Consider the following 19,185-nt stretch of genomic DNA (forward strand, 5'->3'; position numbering starts at 1 on the left):
AAGGCGATTGGGCCGGATCCAGCTCCAGACAAAGGGCTCATACTCACAACTACACAGAACTGAAAACTTTACCCACATTCTTGACTCCAGGGTTAGAATCAATCATGTTTTGTACCAGTGCTTTTTGGTAAAAGGCATGTTCTGTAACCTAGTTGCACTGCAGATATAGAGAAAGAGACCATGCCTCCTTATTGGTTAATAAAAAAAGAAAGTACGCCAGTTAGAAAACAAGATCACTTTTTATTTTGGCACATGAAGATATAGTTTATATACAAAGTTTATAAAAAGTGGCAGTGACAAAGACCTGCCCTCTCCTTTCTCAAACTAGGAGGAGACGTCTGTACTAACACAGTACAGTTATCAAGCACCAATTTCCAGAGAGGACTCCCATGTTTTTTTTTCTATTTTTACTCAGAGGAAAGAACCTTTGAGTTGTCACCCTGAGCTGCTCACTGGCCCTGAAATGGCTACTGCTCAACAGGTGTGGTATGCAGTTCAACTGCACTAGGGCAGGACAAGAGGACCTTCTAAGCTTCTGGCCTCTTGTTAGATTATTCTGCCTCATGTTATTTTCCTAACCATTATGTTTGTTTTTAAAAATATATATCAAAATCCTATAAAAATATTTTTTCAAAATCTTAGGCAAAAGAGAATGATAAAGGCTGATCAAGGGCAGCTTGTTTAAGCATACAGTCCTTGGCTGCAGGTTTATTAGGATGCCGAAGGCAACAATATACAAGAATGTAACAGCAAAACTTAGGTATGGCATGGAACTTAAAAAAAAAGAAAAGGGGGGGGGGAGAGGGAATAGAGCACATTTCCTGTCCTCTGCAGCAAACATATGCACCAGTTAAAAGTCCAGGCTTTTAACCACCTGTGGCTACTGGGTGCCAGGACTGTTGCACCACTGGGAGTATACATTTGCACATATAAATAAGACTGGCTCTTGAGGATTGTCCTCATTTTGCAAGTGAGTTTCTTAAAATGGCAGGTCCCGCAAAAGGGGGCCGTTACAGTACTGGAGAAAAGAATGCATAATTAACTGAAGACTTCCTGAACTGTTTGCTCACACAATGGGAGGAGCAAAGCAGGTGTGCAAATGGGCATGCAGAGATTTCCCTAACTCTGCCAATGTGTAGATTTGCCCTTAAAAAGCCATGTGTGGCATCTGAGCAGCTGGGGGGTGGGGGGCTTATAGCCATGCCTCTGCTCATGAGGATCAATTTCACCCACAATGAATAGGGAATCATGGGATGGATGGCAAGAAAATATAGACATATACAGTGTAGGCAAACATCTCCTAATAAAATGACAAGTCTACTATAGTCATCACAGGGTATGCTACCATTGAGAATAATGGAAATAGCAACAACAGAAGTCAAAAAGACAAACTTGTTATATCATTAGAAACACCTTGTGGAATGGAAACCTGTTTCAATTGTTTCCAAGCCCTGGTGTGAGTTTGTGCTAATAATTATCAACTTCTTTGAGAAAATAAGCAGAACAGATTTGGGAGGATATCTTTTTAGCAAAATAGAAATTTCACGTGTATTCATTATTATTATTTTTTGGAGGGGGAGGGGGTGATGAAAGATATAAAATGACTTTAGCATTAACCTAACTATTCCAAACTGTCTTTATTAGTCTGCATGTCCTTCATTTATTTAGAAGGTTCCTTTTCAGTTTAGCTAGTGGTTTTGCCAAATTTGCTTGGCTGGCCACAATTTTGTCTTAAAGCAAAATTCAATTTATAAAGCATGCTTTTTGTTTTTGTTTTATAAAAGCTTTATGAATGCTATTTCTCACACTCCTGTTGTGATAAATACTCGCTACCTAGGTGCTCCCCATCAACCTCAATGTTGGCACATAAACACACTACACTTATAAAACCTAAACTGGGTGGCAAGCATCAACAAGTTGCCAAAGTCTGTCTGAAAAACTGATATTAGAGAAATTTGCACAATGAGTAAGAAAGCTGCACAGTGAGTAAGAAAGCTGGCTTAGCCAGGCATGATCAACTTAAAGACATTTATATGCTAATTTCCATAGGTCACAATATCTGATAACATATGAAATTCCCAATAAAATCAGAAAAACTGTTAGAAACAACAGAACAAGTATCATATGTTCATCAGTCAACCGCTTCCTAAACAGGACAGCTTAATGCCCCCTACCTTCAATATGAAATGCTGTAAGGGAAGAGTAGCCCTAGACCTCTACAGGAGGTCATCCTATGGCACAGAGTATTACATGGACTTTGGCCTTAGAGGCAGTGGCCCCCTTAGATGACAGAGTTAATTCCTGGGAACAAGTAAAGGTCCTGGCAAAGAGTGCTACAATACTCTGACATCTCCTTGCAGCGGTGGAACTCGGTGCCTGGGGCATGACCTTCTCGATGCTTGATCATTCCATTCACCTAAATGAAAAGGTAACAAAAGGCAAAAGAAAGGTTTAGAAATTTAAAACAATATTCATTTTTGAATAATTTTTTATTTATTTATCTTGGTTCAGATGCTCTACTGAAATTCAAACCAGACAGGATATTTGTTTACTCGAGACTTCCGGTCTACTGCCCATTCAAAATCCAGCTTGCAGTTCTGGGAGTTCTCAGTCCACATACTGCTTAAGCCTGCCTTGTAGAATTTTAAGCATAACCTTGCTAGCGTGTGAAATGAGCGCAATTGTGAGGTAGTTGGAGCATTCTTTGGAACTGCCCTTCTTTGGGATTGGGATGTAGACTGATCTTCTCCAATGTAGACTGATCTTCTGCTGAGTTTTCCAAACTTGCTGGCATATTGAGTGTAGCACTTTAACAGCATCATGTTTTAAAATTTTAAATAGTTCAGCTGGAATACCATCACTTCCACTGGCCTTGTTATTAGCAGTGCTTTCTAAGGCCCATTTGACTTCACTCTCCAGGATGTCTAGCTCAAGGTCAGCAACCACACTACATGGGGTATACGAGACCTCCGTATCTTTCTGGTATAATTCCTCTGTGTATTCTTGCCACCTCTTCTTCATGTCTTCTGTTAGGTCCTTTCCACTTTTGTCCTCTATTATGGTAATCTTTGTACGAAATGCTCCTTTCATATCTCGTTTTCTTGAACAGATCTCTAGTTTTTCCCATTCTGTTGTTTTCCTCTATTTCTTTGCATTGCTTGTTTAAGAAGGCCCTCTTGCTATTTTTTGGAAATCTCCATTCAATTTCCTGTATCTTTCACTATCTCCCTCGCATTTTGCTTGCCTTCCCCCCCCCCATTTGTAAGGCCTCATTGGACAGCCACTTTGCGTTCTTGCATTTCCTTTTCATTGGGATGGTTTTCGTTGCTGCCTCCTGTATAATGTTACGAGCCTCCATCCATAGTTCTTCAGGCACTCTGTCCACCAAATCTAAATCCTTAAACCTGTTCCTCACTTCCACTGTGTATTCATAAGGGATTTGATTTAGAGCGTGTCTTACTGGCCCAGTGGTTTTTCCTACTTTCTTCAGTTTAAGCTTGAATTTTGCTAAGAAGCTGATAATCTGAGCCACAGTCAGCTCCAGGTCTTGTTTTTGCTGACTGTATAGAGCTTCTCCATCTTTGGCTGCAGAGAATATAATCAATCTGATTTCGATGCTGCCCATCTGGTGATGTCCATGTGCAGAGTCATCTCTTGTGTTGTTGGAAAAGAGTGTGATGACCAGCTTGTTCTCTTGACAGCACACCCCTAAATTATATCAAATGTCTGTTTGCAGAAGTTGCACTTTGCTTCCCAGAGGCCCCAAAAGGGAACAGTAATGCTACAGGAGGTCCAACAAAAGTTAAACAAGAATGTATCTCAAGTATCTCAAGAGTGCAGCACCTTCTAGAAATTAGTTGAGAAGCAAGAGTGAAGCACAGCATCCCAGCTCACCTTTACAAGCATGTCAGCCACATGCGTATTTCTGGAATCTTCAGCAAACACAGAGGTCAGAGCCTCTACATACCAGGACCCACGTTTGGTGTTTCTCATAGCAGCTGTGCCTGTAAGTAAGTAAGTAAAGTCAATGCAAAGTAGAAAAAGAGGGTTCAAAGGTGTAAAACCACCTTTGAGCAGTTCATTAAAATAACGTAACAAAAAGACCTTTATGGTACTATTCCAGATACCTCTCAGACAGGCATAGCCACATATCATATCAGAGCAAGTGGGAAGACGCAGCTTGGGATTCTCTTTCTTGTTGGCATCGCTTTCTTCGCAACCTGGGGAGTCAGCACGCTCATTCCCATCTATCTGGTCCACTCCACGGTCTGTCTCATCTAATAAAGAGAAAACAAGAAGGCAGGAATTTCACTCACCTCCGTCAATCATCTTTTATAAAGGTACATTTCTGATTGTATGTTCAATTAGTAGGGTTTACTATTGAGCATCATCTACATTCCCTGACCTCCTTACTTTTGGCATCAATAACCAAATTTGCCTACAATAGTCTTATTAGCCACTTATCTACTTGCAGTAATTAAATGATCAAAAAGCATTGGTACCACTCCCCTGGTACACATGGGGTTAAGTCTGGGAACTCATGCCCAAAGTAGTTGTGTGTAAGCCAGGCACTGATTTAAGAATCCCAACTATTTTCACCTTAGCTTTCCCCTTCCCCATCAGCCCCTGGAGAATCACCTGCCATAGAAGAGGAAAATCCCATTGATTATACCCCCATTGGCATAGACTAATCAACTGAGAATACTTCATGCACCTGATGCAGTGGACTCCAGCCTAAGGAAGTTTATGTCACAATTAATTTATTAAGTCTTTAAAGTGCTACAGACTCTTTGTTCTTTCTACATCTTGCCAGAGCAAATAGGAAAAAGCAACATGTACATGAAGAGCAAGAAAAAAGAAAAGAAACACTAAGGTTATTAAGTAATATTAAGCATATTTAAGTAAGGGTATAACCCAAGGCGAAGCAAATCTGGGAATAAAATCTGAAGAGAAAGTATTTATACATCTTGGAAAGGTTGTTCCAGCTGCTTTCCCTCTGTAATCACCATACATCTTAAACAGTACAAAAGATGTGTATACATAGGTTAGAGGTAATAAAAGGAATGAGAAAAATGTAGGACAGAGCCCTTGATCATTTTTTAGATAGACTTGAATGAAAACTGCCTGGTTTCAAACAGCACAATCTTCTTGGATTGCATTACAACTTTTGAAAACATCAAGCATCCACGAACTAATAAATCGGACACACAAAACCATTTTAAGAAAGACTGAGAACAGATATTTTTGCTCTCGAGCAGCATCACCAACATGTCTAGTAAGATCTATACATATACAGGCATTAGCCACTGTGACTTTTGATATTTAAAATTTCAAATCATCATCATTATCAAAAGCATGGCGAGAAGGGAAGATCTGACTCAGGACAAACTATTTCAAGTGACACCCTCAAGCTAGTTTCTAATGGTGTCCAGTAAAATGAAGTTTGATCAAATAATGCTTGCAAAGTATTTTCACAATTTATTCCACCAGCAGTGAGCTTGAAAAATTGGATTAAACTGCCAAACGGTAAACTGCTGCCCAAAACCTGCTTCAAGATCAGAAATTTTGCTTTATTTTCAAGACACTAATTTCTTTCAATTTTGCTGCTTTAAAGCTCATCTGAATAGCACCAAGTCTCCTTTATCAAAGTGATCTCTACTCAGGTTTAAGCAAAATTTAGCAAAACTGCACCTTGAATTTTCTATAAGTGACCACAGTGTTTCTGCTTAAAAGAAATTTAATTTGGTAGGTATGAGGCTGTCAGACAGAACCTTCAAGGTAGCTTCATGAGCACGGGATACTATAAATTTTCCATTTGTTTCTTAGAATAAAACCTGTGTGTTGTTTTTTCACTATCAAGGTAAGACTGAAAAGGAAAATATAAAAGCATGAAGGACTATAACTTTCAACTGTTGATGAAAAGGAATGGCTTCTGTTTTTCATTACTTCTCTTATCAGCTGAACTGTTCCCTTCTTCAAACCATTTTCTATTCAGAAGTTGGAGTTGGACTATATAGTCTATATATACACTCCAAGCATACTGTGCAAAGGATCTCCAGGTCATAATGGTTTTATAGTGTCTATAGATTTATTTTTTTAAAAAAACTAGGCCTGCATCAAGCACAAATATGTTGCAAAAGCTTCATTTGGTTTAGCCCATCCAGACAGGCTTATTCAGTTTTGAAATGCTTGCTGAAGCCACCAAGCAGAGGCATAAGAACTGAATTTTGGAAGAACTTAGGCTTCTATGTTAAGAATTTCTTAAAGATGGATAATCCACAGTTGGAAATGTGACTGTTAACTTGGAAGGCCTAAATCCCACTTCTGGATGCCTCAGTCCCATTGAATATACCATTTTGGGACTGCTTCTTGCATTAATTTGAGCAGGTCAGTCGAGCAGAGTGGTGTTTTAAAAGGAGAATCAAGAGCAAACTGACCCCCCTTCCTTCTCTCTCAGACCAGAAAAACAACTGGGAAAACATTAGCCCCAGAGGCACTTGTAGCGACATTTGCTGGCAGGGCAGGCGGTGAGGGAAATAAAATGTGAGGGAGGCAATTAAGAAAGAAGAGCACAAGCTTGGAGCAAGGTAGAAAAGAGGTGGTGCATGTACATGTTAGTTTTATTACATTTAAGAACTGGAAGCCACTCTGGGAGCCTTTTCTTCACTGAAGGGGAGGATTCATTAAGGTTCTGTGCTTGAATTAGTAAGGTTACTGGGAAGTAATGCTACATTTCTTGTAGGCTTATGTTCCAGCATGGCCTCAAATGGCTAAGGAAAGTGACCTGTTTTGTGAATCCCCCATCATCTCATATACAAGTTACGGTCTCTTAAAACACAGTATAATTGGAAGATGTGCTAGAAAGTTTATGCCAAGAAGCTTATGCCCCTCTTGTGTTTCTTGGTACTTTTCTTCCAAAATTCCTTTCAATGGACTTGAGTTTCTTCCATGAGTGATCATGTCACTGAAGACGGTGACATTAAGCTTTGAATGTCTAAATTTTCTTGTACATGCTCTAAATGCAGCTGAAGACCCTGTTCCCCATCTGATTTTAAGGAACTTCATAAAAGAGTTTTTCAATGGAATCTCTCTTCAAAGGAATTCATAGTGCTTGTTTTATGTTATGGTGTTATGGAAGGTGGGTTACTGGCCATCGGACTGCTGCTTTTTTCATTTCCCCCAAATCCAGAAAAGATACGGAAATCTATAGTCCAGACCAAAGAGCAAATGTGATAAAGTTCCAGGACGCAGGTAAAATCTCCATGCTGGGTTATGATTAGTGTGGCTAACCGCCCCACACCACACATGCAAGATATGGGAATTATTACAAAGCTCCAATTTTTCACGGTGCTGCAGGGTCTGCAATCTGCTGACCACATGCCATGCAGAGTGAGAAGCACTTACAGAGAGAGGTAGTGGCAACAGCAAGGCAGGGAGGTGAATGTGGGTTCCGCTTATACCTGAGAGAAGCAAAGAGGAGAGTTGAGCGCAAGCTGTGTAGAATGGGGAATGTTTGTGAAGCACAGGTAACCCCACCCGCACCCCCTTCTCCTTGGGTTACGTACCTCCCCGGCATGCTTGAATGAAGAACATTTTGGGCTTATTCTGAAGCCTAGGGCAGTTTGCATTATCAAAGAGCCTGAAAATCTCCTGCAGCTGGAAAAAAACACCACGGTAAACATTTGTTAGAAAAAACTGCTAAACCAATTTTATCTGAATCATGCTTTTTAATTGTTATATATGTTATTCTGTAAATCATCATGAGAATATTTATATTGAAGGGTGGCAATGAAATAGGCAAGCAATCACAATATTCTAAATATCATTCAAATATACATTCTGCTCCTATATGTTTCCATTAATTGCTTTCCAACTTCCAGAAATACCTTCATTTCTGCTTCAGGCCAGAATCTATTATAACTTTATTTGCCAGTAGCTGGTTGCCAATTTCATCATCCTTAGATGACCACGCCCTACACAAAGGAGGACTCCACAAAGGTAAATTACCTGAAGCAGTTTGCCATCCACTCCATAGACCCCACCCTCTATGCCATGTGAGAGAAGTGATACTATGCAGGAATCTACATCTCGGTGAACTGGAAGCTTTGAAAAGTTTTCCAACTCCTTATGCATTTCCTGAGAAAAGAAGTAACTAAAATCAGCAATCCCTAAAACTGCAAATACCAGAGAAGTGGGAAAGGCACAATTAACAGAGCAAAGCCACGTACCAATAACAAGCTTAATGGGGAGCCAAAGAGGGCTAATTAATTATCAAAAATGGTTGAACATGGGCCCAATTTCCAGAGAATTTTAAGATTTTATATTCTGTTTAATCCAATTATTCAGAGATAGTAGTTTCTAAAATTCTGTAACCAGCCAGCTAGTTTTCCTGGGGCCTCCATTAACTACATCCACTGACTCCAGAGTCGGAAGTAGAAGATTCCTGATGGCAGAAACAGCCCAAGTGGCCCTGGCTGTCTAGGCAAAGGCTGAGAGAAACTTCTGGTTGCTGTGCCCAGCCTCTACAATTCTGGGGGACCAAAGTTATTTAATCACTATAACAAAGTTACTGCACTAAGCAATTTTCTGTAGATTTTTATTGAACGTGTGTGAGAGTAATGTAAGGGAAATGCGTTAAAATAAATGAATTTGCTAATAAAATTGTGAGACTGAACAAACTAAATAAAGTACTTAATAAAAATACAGTAAATTATGCTATCTAGATAGCAGTAGAGATAAAAATTCTACATGGAAATACAATCCTTAGTATACATAAAATGCTTGCTCCAGTATACCCAGATTCACATTAGAAATGATGTCAGTTACCCAATTTATTGTGAAGAGCCAATTATAAAAAATGACTTCCAGGATGGAGACATTCATCATGCTTGTTCCATTCTCAGGGCTCACCTGTGCAGTTTGATCATGCTGTACCATCACTTGGTACCCAAGATGTCTGAAGAGCATTTCTAGGGCAGCTTGGTCAACATTGCCACCAGAACGGAACTCTAGGTCTGTCTCACTGCTAAAATGCACGTTGCTAAGTATCAGCGCCAAGCCCCGAGGGTGTGATTTCATCCTGTATGCCTGTGAAAAACAGGTAACCTGATGGATCCAGATTCCTGGTATATTATGTAAAACAGCAAAATCACAAGATACTTATTCATGACAGTCAGAATCCTGTTGCATACCTACATAAATAAACACAAAAGGGAGAGGACACCTTACATTTATAGCAGAAAAAACACTGTAGTTTAAAAGGATTTATAGGCTAATGGCCAGAAAAATCCCAGCAATGTAAGGTTTCATGCTAACGCTCAAACAAGTTCATATTTGTTTCTATCAGTGTACAGGATTTCCATTTAGAAATTTAATGATGATTTTAAAAGAACTATATTCTTTTGCCTAAAGAATTAGAAAAAAATGTCCCAGTCTGGTAGAAGCACCAGTGAGAAGAGAATGCCTGGCAGAGACTGTAAGGGAAGGAGACTTAAATCAAATGACTGCAATGGAACTCATGCTATCACACTTTAAGAACTGGACTCAGAAATGGCATAAGCTCCTAGGAAAATATGTAAGTGGCTTTGGGAAGAAAATACAGGTATCTAAAAGAGAAGCACACATCAAAATAAAACTTATTAAACCACCTGCCTCTATTTTTCAGTTTGAGATGGCTCATGTTTTTAGAATCGCATGCGAAAGTAAAAAACATGTCATCCCCTGAACAGGCATTTATTTCACATTTTGAAGCTGGCTTTCTGCAGATTACCAATAAAAGCACCCAATGCTTGTTGGGGGGGGACCCTAAACTTCCACCCTTCAGGAGACTCACCATGTGCTCATGCTCATGATAGAATTCTGGGGTGCACAGCTTCACCTGAGGATAGTGAGGACCATCTCCATCATCCAGAGAATGCTCCACTGGTTCTGCTGAGACACAGGCCAACAACCAAAATGTAAGTGGCTCAGCAACAAAATAACTTCTGTGCAAGTGTAAACTTGGCATTTACAACTATTTAGGGATACCAGATTAATAATATAACCCACCAATTTTTTAAGCGCTGGAGGAGTAAGTCCAGAATGGACTTCCCAGTTACAGTAAAGAGATCAAAATGATTGCAAATCAAATGCATGTTTATGTAGCTTTTTAAAACACCACTTTTTGTGATATTTAGAACATATGTGTATATTAATTAAGTGGGGAGAATCTCAGGGTTAAATCAGACTTGATATAAAGTGTATGAATGTAATTAGTGTGCATTTTTTGTTATGAAGGCAGCATTTGCAGGGGAGCTGCAGAAGCCTCATGGCTGTGGAGATGGAGTAGGCAAATTTACTTTCTAGCTCTGAGGGATAGTTCAGTTGGGTAGAGCATGTGACCCTTTAATCTCAGGGTTGTGGGTTCAAGCCCCATGTTGGGCAAAATATTCTAATACTGAAGGGGTTAGACTAGGTGGTCCTGGTGTTCCCTTCTGTAATGGTTATAGGGGTTGCTCGTGCGTAAGTTGCCGCCACTCCTGGCTAGGTTGCCTGGTTAAACCTTTTCTGTCTGGACAGCCCTTCACTTTGTGGCTGTTTCAGTCGCTAGCAGAATCCGTCAGTGGGCGTTTCTTGAACTTCTTCCAGCAAAGAAGTTCTTTGACGCCGAGTCTACGCCTACTTTCCCTGCGCGGAAGTCTTCTGCGCAGGGTGGGTGTGGGTAGCGGAGGACCCGTGCTCTCCCCGCTGGTCTCCGGCGAGGAGTCCTGGAGCCCCCTTGCCGATTCCCCCATCTGCCCCCCTTTATCCCTGGTGTTACGTTGATTTCCTTCCCCAGCTGATGAGCTGCCTCTCTCCCTGCTGGGCCCTTCTCCAGCATCGCTTAGTAGCCTTGCCTCCACCTCTGGCTCCGATGTCAGTTCCCTGACACCTTCCATCTCTACAATTCTCTAATTCTCTCCCTACTATGGTGCTAACAAAAATAGCCTCTCTGATGCTGCTTTCTACATTTCAAGGGAAGCCCCCATTGACACCAATGGAGCATTTCTTTGAAGTGGAAGTAGCAACTTCAAATAGGCATTTGTTGGGACTATATCAAGGAGAGAAAGGGTTGAGGCTACCAGTGAAACACAGACAGAGCCACGTTTTAGAAAAACCCACCCAATGTTCTTGGATTACAGCACCCATCCTCTGTGACCATAACCCATGTTGGCTGGGGTTGATGGGAGTTGGACCCTAATAACATCTGGAGGGTACTGGTTCGCCATAGCTGGTTAATACATAAGTTAAACTCCTATGACTTGCTCAAGTCTAGGCACCTTGCCCTGTGCAACCTGCCAAATATAATGACTAATGGCAACCAATTATAGTTTTGTGATTATTTCTGTGTTACAGCTATTGTTAATAGTCATGGATAAAAAACGCATATACTGAATAATTTATTTGGTTGCTAGTTAATAATAAAACAGTTTGCAATTTAGAAGATCAGCAGGATGCAACCGAAACCAAGAGACCTGGCCATAAAATTTGGATGTAAAAAGTAGGTCAGCTTTTTGCATGGAAAATATAAGAACGTTATAGTCAATATATTGTATTCTTAAGAGCCACCGTTCTGAAAACAATAGTCTGGGGACTGAAATACAATTTGCCACACATCCCAGCCACATTTTATTAAAAAAACATGTCACCTAGTTTTAAGTATTTATGTTATGAAGATGTGAATCTCAGGCACATTCTTCTCTTTAATTTTATTTATATCTAATTTATTTAAAATATATCTCTGTCCCTTCAAAATATATAGGGAGAAAACAATTTCCCTCAAAGAAGTCTGGCCATGAACGACATGCATGAGATACAAGTAAAACAAGAGGAAAATACAAGAGCCCTTTGCAGCATTTATTTTCCAAGCAACCTGTGTCCCCAAAATGGTGCGCTCATGGCACCCCAAAGCCCCCCATTGCACCCCAAAGCCTCTTGCCTCTCCCAGTTTTGGACAATTTTTAATTTAAAAAAATGTGCTTTTTTAGCTTTGTTGTTGGGGTGGTAGGTGAAGAGCCAACTTTTTTGTCTGTTTATTTGTCTTTTTTATGTGTGTTTGGCTCATTTCTGAGCAACACCAATTGGGCATTTTGTGGTGCTCACAACAGTTTATTACATTTCTGAATGTGCCCCCAGGTCCCAAAAGCAACTACACCACAAAAGAAAGCAACTACAGTTTGGAGCATAACATCCAAAACAAAGAAACAAGTGTAATATTAAAGTGGGAATTTCTCCTTATAAATGGAATTGCAGGCAACCTTTCATTACAATTTTGAAGGCTGCATTTGGTCAGATAATATTGTTTCATAGGCTGAGTCTGAAAAAATAGGCCACAAGTTGCCTATCTTATATGTGATTTCATATATACTATCTTTTCTACACATTATTCTTGGCTCAAATAGATATTTCAAGCAAAAATAGCATTTCATCAGTGGACACATTCTGGCAATTTTCAAAGTATCCTATAGTATCCAACTACTAAAAATAGCCTTTATGAGGGAGGAATATATAAATATTCCAAACAAATAAAGCAGCACCACCACCATGTGGCTGCCATAACAAAAGCAAAGGTGGTGGAAATCTATTTTGGATTACAAAAGCCTTGCACACTGATCTTTGACTTTTGTTATTAATATATTTAAAAAATAGCTCCTTGGGGCTAAATGTTTTCAGGCTTGCTCTTACCTAACAAAAATGCTTGATCTTTTCTTAACCAAATGCAATACTGGAAAATCCACATGCATTTTCCTACCCACACAACAGAAATCTTCTTTCTTTTGTTCTTTGTGTGTCAGATTAAATAGAATGCTAGTAAACAACAAAAGGAAGTTTTTAGCCATTACAATTGCAATAATCACATTTCACAAAAATAAACTTACCAAGTTGCCACCGTGGCCTTTTTTGAGAGATTTCTGATTCAGATATAGGAAATGGCAGCTTTTCCTCATAGCCAGAATTCAGCTGAAAGAGTCCACACAGCATTATTAAACAGAAATACAGAGATGTAAAGGAAAAGAACCACCTTCTGTCTACTGGGTATCTATGCACACACCAATCATCCTAGGTAGTCTTTCCACAAAGCACAGAAAAGATAAGACACATGTAAGTGTATATCTATTGAAGTTAGGATTCCTGGTCCTCTTTTGGGGAATATTCATTTCAAGCCAGGTGTGTAAATGTATTTACTCCCCCTCCCGACACACATCCCCAAAAAATAATTATCATATAAAACACCAGAGGAATCATGTGCCACTCCAGCATAACAACAAAAATAGAAGTGAGGGTATTCAGGAGCATGGAGAGGACAACAGGAGATCACTAAACTAATATGGGGTCCCCCCACCCCATTTTTATTTGATCCTTCCTTACCCTTGCATTCCCGTTGCTATGGCTGGGAATGGTGCTCAGGAGCATTTCCACTAAGTGCTGCTGTTTGGTTTCTTGTAAAGCTTCACAGAAAGCTGAGAAGGCTTTGGGACCCCTCTTTGGGAGCAGGTTCAAGAATTCTATGTTTTGGCTAAAACTTCCAGACTTGCCCTGAATTCAGAAAAAAACCAAACATGTTAAAAGATCACTGAATTGGATAGGTGAACCAACATCGTTCCTATGGAGCTTTGAAGTGGTTTACCACACCTTTCAGCCAATCACCCATTCCCACCACCCTTCTGAGTAATACCCCTTCCCACTCTCTTACTGTTATATAAAGGTCTGGTGACTTCTCTTTCAGCGTATCTGAAGAAGTGTGCATGTACATGAAAGCTCATACCAATAACAAACTTAGTTGTCTTTAAGGTGCTACTGGAAGGATTTTTTTTTAAATTTTGCTTTGACTACAGCAGACCAACACGACTACCTACCTACCGTATTTTTCGCTCTATAACACGCACCCGACCATAACACGCACGTAGTTTTTAGAGGAGGAAAATCCGTAGGCATGCCACCCGTAGGCATTCCCTCCATAACACGCAGACATTTCCCCTTACTTTCTAGGAGGAAAAAAGTGAGTGTTATGGTGCAAAAAATACGGTATATCTAGAACTCCTTAGTGTGTATACTAGGATTGCTGCCTAATTTGAAAGAATGGAATCATGCAAATGTTAACATACATTTAATAAATATATTCAATTTCACTATTCTTTCCTCCTTTTGTCTCCCATATAGCAACCCTGTACGGAAACCTCCAAGGAACTTGCACAGGGAGGATTAAATATTTTACATCAAGGAACAATCACATCTTGCACGCGATTAACTTGTGTGATTTCAAGCCCACATGGTTTTAAGATGGCCAGCTGAAATCCCGCAACTTGCACATAAGGCAAGGAGTTTAAAAGCTCCTTTTGCACCAGCACAGAAAGAGTTCTTAAGCTGTCTGCCTTGCTTACTGGGCTTTGGGAGGTTCTCACAAGAGGACTGGTTTGGTTATATGTCTCTTTGAATATATCCGCCATACCCAAGACATAACGCCTGGCCAAGTCATGTTACGCAAAACACAGAGCAGCTGCTAAAAAAAACCCCTATATAACGTTACTCAGGGTGAATCAGACAATCACACTTTATACATTTATTCACACCAGTGTTCGAAACTCCCATTGTTCTAGGCACATTTTGCGACAGAGAATTTCATTAGCACAAGCAATTTCTGAGCTCTGGGCGTAGTACAGTACTGTGCCTATGATTTCAGATTAAAACTGCACAGTGGACAGAAAGGAGGACCTTCTTCTGCCTCCCCACTTCCAGCCACACTCTGAAGACTGGAGAAGAGATCCTCTTAAGAATATTATGGGGGTGGACAGGGGAAGCATGGCTTTATTTTTTGCAGTCTTCGGATGAGGACTAGACCATGTGAAAAATGAACATAAGATTTTAGCTGTGGTTCATTCAGTCAGCTTTGTATTCTTGTTATAAAAAAGTGTGTCTAAATAAATTGTGCCCATAACCTAGGTTTAAGGTGCCATTTAGCTCCTAGCTTTCATATCTCTGTTTCTAACGCAGATTCACACACAAAGAAGTTGGCATCCCCTTGATAGTTTAACATACATTTATATTAAAATATTGGTTCTTTAGAAATACATAGAAATAAAAATGTTTGTGATTTATTACTGGAAAAGTCTGCCTCACAGCTTGCGAACTGGAAAAATTATTTCCCTTTCCAGCATTCTACATTATTTCAATTTATTGGTTAAGTCTGCATCATCCAACAACACAGCTGGACTCCTGCAAACAGAGATGATGATAGAATGGGAATACTTCAATAGCACCCAGTGTTTTAAGAGGCATGATGCTCTGTAATGCAAACACTTGTTTTAAAAAAGTTAACTTTTAGGAGCTACTGAGACATAAGTGACAAAAGGGGTGCTTGGATCAATAGCTGTTTGATTACTTATGCCAGCATGGGCTTTTAGAACTTAGCCAAGTGCCTCATTTCTGTTCATTCTCTTGCTCTTTAGCCCAGCCTCACAAATGTCCTTGAAAGCTATTAGCCTATCCTATATATTTTTCTTAGAAGGCCTACCTTAGTCTTCTGGAGCACACTGAGTCTGAAAACAGAGGGTACTAACCCTTTTCCATCTTAAAAAGGTCACTTTCAGGCAGTTCTTACCACATAAGAAGCTGAGTCCATATTGTTAAGCAAACTACCCTGATTTCACTTGGAATAATACAGGGGTTGGTTTTTGCACTTCTCCAATTTTGTGGTATGGTTTTCCGTTTCAAAAACATAGCACAAGGCATATAAAGTATGCATATTTAAGATGCGTACCAAAAACTTAATTGAAAAGAAAATTGCAGACAGAATGGACTTCTAAATGTACACATGGGAAATGGATTGGAAATAGACAGATGTGCCCATCCCTAATTACAAGTATGACATTTGTTTTATATAGTTATTTGCTGCCGAATACTACTGATCTCATTTGACACGCAGGAATAATTGCGGCACTTAGAAGCATAAACAGCAACGATAATTTTGGATAATTAAACTTTTAATTCCAGTTGCTGACAAGAGTAATTGTACCTGTATCATCTCCATCATTGCTTCAGTGATCACATCATTTTCTATGAGGTGTTCCATCAGTTCCTTCAAAACTAGCTGCTTTGCTAGGGAAACACGATTCTTTTTCAGAGCCTCTTGGTGACATTTCTGCATGCCACATGCGCCCAGCATCCTAGAAGAGATAAAAATGCTTTGTCTTCTAACAATCTACTGGAACAAGTTTTCACATTAATCATACACCAAATGAGGAGTGAAACTTGTGTGTTTCCATTATGAATTCTTAGGAACATAGAATTTTGTCTGGTAAATGGAAGAGGGGTATCATGGGGAATTCTGAATGAAAAGAAATCTAACTTTGAAAGACTTGTTTATTCTATTACACAGATCTTTTAGTAGAGATCACACACCTTTTTTTAGTGATTCCTGAACATTCTTTCCTCTCTCCCTAATTACAGTTTTGCATCAGCAATATCCAACAAAGATTGGTGAAGGATCTGCTGGCTGGAAGAAGGAAAACAAGAACTTTTGTGATCACACCAATAACCTGATGGGAGTGTGTAGGAGTTAGAAATAACACCAGTTAGAAAAAAGAGCTGCCCTGTTTATTGACCAAAATTATAGGCCACCAGCTCTGACTTTCTCATCTTCCAAAAACATTCAATTACTTTCTAGACCAATGTTTCCTAAACATCGGCCTTACACTGAAAACAGTCACAGCTTAGTAGTGGCTCACAAATTATGGAATTCAGAAAGAATTTGAAAATGTCTATGCTGAAAGGTAACAATTTCAAAGTTTGTGGAAAAGTAATTTATTTACTTATTAAATTTATAGCGTGCTCTTCCTCCCAAAGAAGCACAAGGAGGCAAACACACAACCAATAAAATGAAAACAACTAAAACCAAGTCTAATACAGATGCAAACTGGGAAAGATTGCTATATTATTTCCTCAGTTCAATTCTGCAATAAACAAAACCATCGGTTTTATAAACACTAGAATGGCCATAACAAAACACTGTATTATATACATTGCATGCTGAACAGAGATACTTTGTTCATACATAGTTACTGCAACATAGTAGCTCTTTTGACTTTTATTCAATATAAATCTATCATATTTACAGTGGTACCTCGCAAGACGAATGCCTCGGAAGACGAAAAACTCGCAAGACGAAAGAGTTTTTCGTTTTTTGAGCTGCTTCGCAAGACGAAACGTCTTGCGAGTTTGTTTCCTTTTTCTTAAAACCGTTAATACCAGGGTGCATCCGTGCTTCGCAAGACGAAGAAACTCGCAGAACGAATTAATTTCGTCTTGCGAGGTACCACTGTACTCGAATCTAATGCTCACCTTTTTGGGCCAAATTATGTTGCAAAAATCAAGGTGTGCGTTAGATTCAATGGCACATTTACATGCGCCAGCAAATACTTTTTTTGGTTTCACGGTTCTGAAAATTGAGGTGTGCATTAGATTCTTAGATTTAAGAACAGTTTAAACCTCCAGTGTACTGGTAAATTCTGAACTGCAGACATCCACAATAACCCTTACAGCTGTGTCCCTTCTAAAAGCTCATCTCGCTTTACTGGCCGAGGGAGCCGGCCGAGGGAGCCAGCATGACTAAGCCACTTCTGGCGAACCAGAGCAGCGCATGGAAACGCCGTTTACCTTCCCGCCGGAGTGGTACCTATTTATCTACTTGCACTTGACGTGCTTTCAAACTGCTAGGTGGGCAGGAGCTGGGACCGAGCAACGGGATTCGAACCGCCGACCTTCTGATCGGCAAGTCCTAGGCTCTGTGGTTTAGACCACAGCACCACCCACATCCCTGTGATGGTAGGAGCCAACTACTGGGGGCTGAGGTCCCTTAAGCCCCCTGCAATAAAACATTAGAGGGGGCCAGGTCCCTCCAGAGTTGATGGGCAATGCCATTCAAATGGTGTGCATGTGCCACATCTCATCATCAATTATGCTGGGCAAGGCTTACCTAGCCCCCCCATCCCCAATATTTTAAGTTCACACCCCTGCCTTGTGTTTCTCCACCTGAATTTTATACTTGCAAGCCACACCAAAACTACCATCAGTTCACAGCTCACCCATTAAACTGCTGTGAGACGGATTAATTACGCCTGAAACGCTTTGAACAATTAAAAAACCCGCGTTATATAAACGCCGATCATTATTTATTCGTGGCTCTGCGGAGTCATTGCATTATATATTAGGAGCGATGAAAAGAGAGGCGGGGATGTCGGTGGAGGGAGGCAAGTGCCAGGGAGGAAACGCTGAAGGGGCCCTGGCAGGATGCGCGGCTCTGTCAACCCTCTTTCCCCTCAGCAAAAGCGGCTTCCCGCCTGGGGCTCTGCCGCCAGAGGCCTCTCCCATCCCCCGGCCTCCACTCCTCCCTTGAGGGGCTTCGCCCCCGTCCAGCTCCCTCTCGCCCCGCTTCCCCGCCCGGCCCCTGCTGCCTCAGCGAACCGCGAAAAAGAGCAAAAGCCACTCACTCGCCTCCGCCGTCGCCTGGCGCTTCCCGGCGCGCGGTAGGCCGCGGGGGCGCGAGGCAGGAGGCGCAGCTTTTCCCGCCTAAAATTTCTCCTTCCTCCAACGGCCTGCAAGTAATAGAACGGGGGGTGGGGAGGAGGGGAGGACAGAGAGGAGGAGGAACAACTATTCCCGATCACGTGGCTGCAACTAGGTTGGGGCGCCTGCGCAGAACGGGCGGGACTGTGAGAGCGAATGCGCGCGCATTCCAACCCACTCGCTTGGCCAGTCTCTTCCCCCGCACGCCTCGATACCTCAACAAAACTACCCAGAACCCGCCTATTGTAGGGCGCATGCGTGCCTTTCTCTTTATTCCTTGGGGATTCCGCTGGGTCCCTCCGCTGGCCCCTACTGCGCAGGCGTGTTTTAACCCGCAGGGTTCTCCCTTTTTTTTGCAGCATTCTGCCCGACCTTACATTCCGTCTTCACTCCCATGAGGATGGCGGTGATGGTTTTTTATTTAAAAGAACAGAGCAGTTTCAAAAGTAGTTCTTAGTTTTAAAAAAGAGGACTTGCAATATCATCATCATCTGCTTATTTGTATGCCACTTTTCCACAAAATTGTGCCCAAAGTGGTTCACATCACGTGCGATCACTTAAAGTACAACGGTTTTTTAAAAAATGCATATTAGAAACAATTAGAAA

General features: G+C 40.8%; 1 protein-coding gene across 4 annotated transcripts; it reads right to left on the reverse strand.

Moving 5' to 3' along the window:
• Nucleotides 1–220: 220 nt before the first annotated feature.
• On the reverse strand, nucleotides 221–18,651 carry CASP2 (caspase 2). Of its 4 annotated transcripts, none has more exons than XM_053370458.1 (11): nucleotides 18,508–18,651; nucleotides 16,031–16,181; nucleotides 13,387–13,554; nucleotides 12,897–12,978; nucleotides 9,833–9,930; nucleotides 8,911–9,087; nucleotides 8,008–8,136; nucleotides 7,566–7,656; nucleotides 4,128–4,277; nucleotides 3,895–4,004; nucleotides 221–2,416 (listed from the first exon to the last, which is right to left on the reverse strand). In XM_053370458.1, the coding sequence occupies exons 2-11, from the start codon at nucleotides 16,178–16,180 to the stop codon at nucleotides 2,282–2,284; spliced, it is 1,290 nt and encodes a 429-aa protein (XP_053226433.1). In that variant the 5' UTR covers nucleotide 16,181; nucleotides 18,508–18,651; the 3' UTR covers nucleotides 221–2,281. The 4 variants fall into 4 exon arrangements, with proteins under 4 accessions (XP_053226433.1, XP_053226434.1, XP_053226431.1 ...); XM_053370459.1 differs by having other exon boundaries at nucleotides 9,833–9,927; nucleotides 18,504–18,651; XM_053370456.1 differs by having other exon boundaries at nucleotides 18,504–18,651.
• Nucleotides 18,652–19,185: the final 534 nt, after the last annotated feature.

The sequence above is a fragment of the Podarcis raffonei genome, chromosome 17 (assembly GCF_027172205.1).
Source record: "Podarcis raffonei isolate rPodRaf1 chromosome 17, rPodRaf1.pri, whole genome shotgun sequence".
NCBI lineage: Eukaryota > Metazoa > Chordata > Lepidosauria > Squamata > Lacertidae > Podarcis > Podarcis raffonei.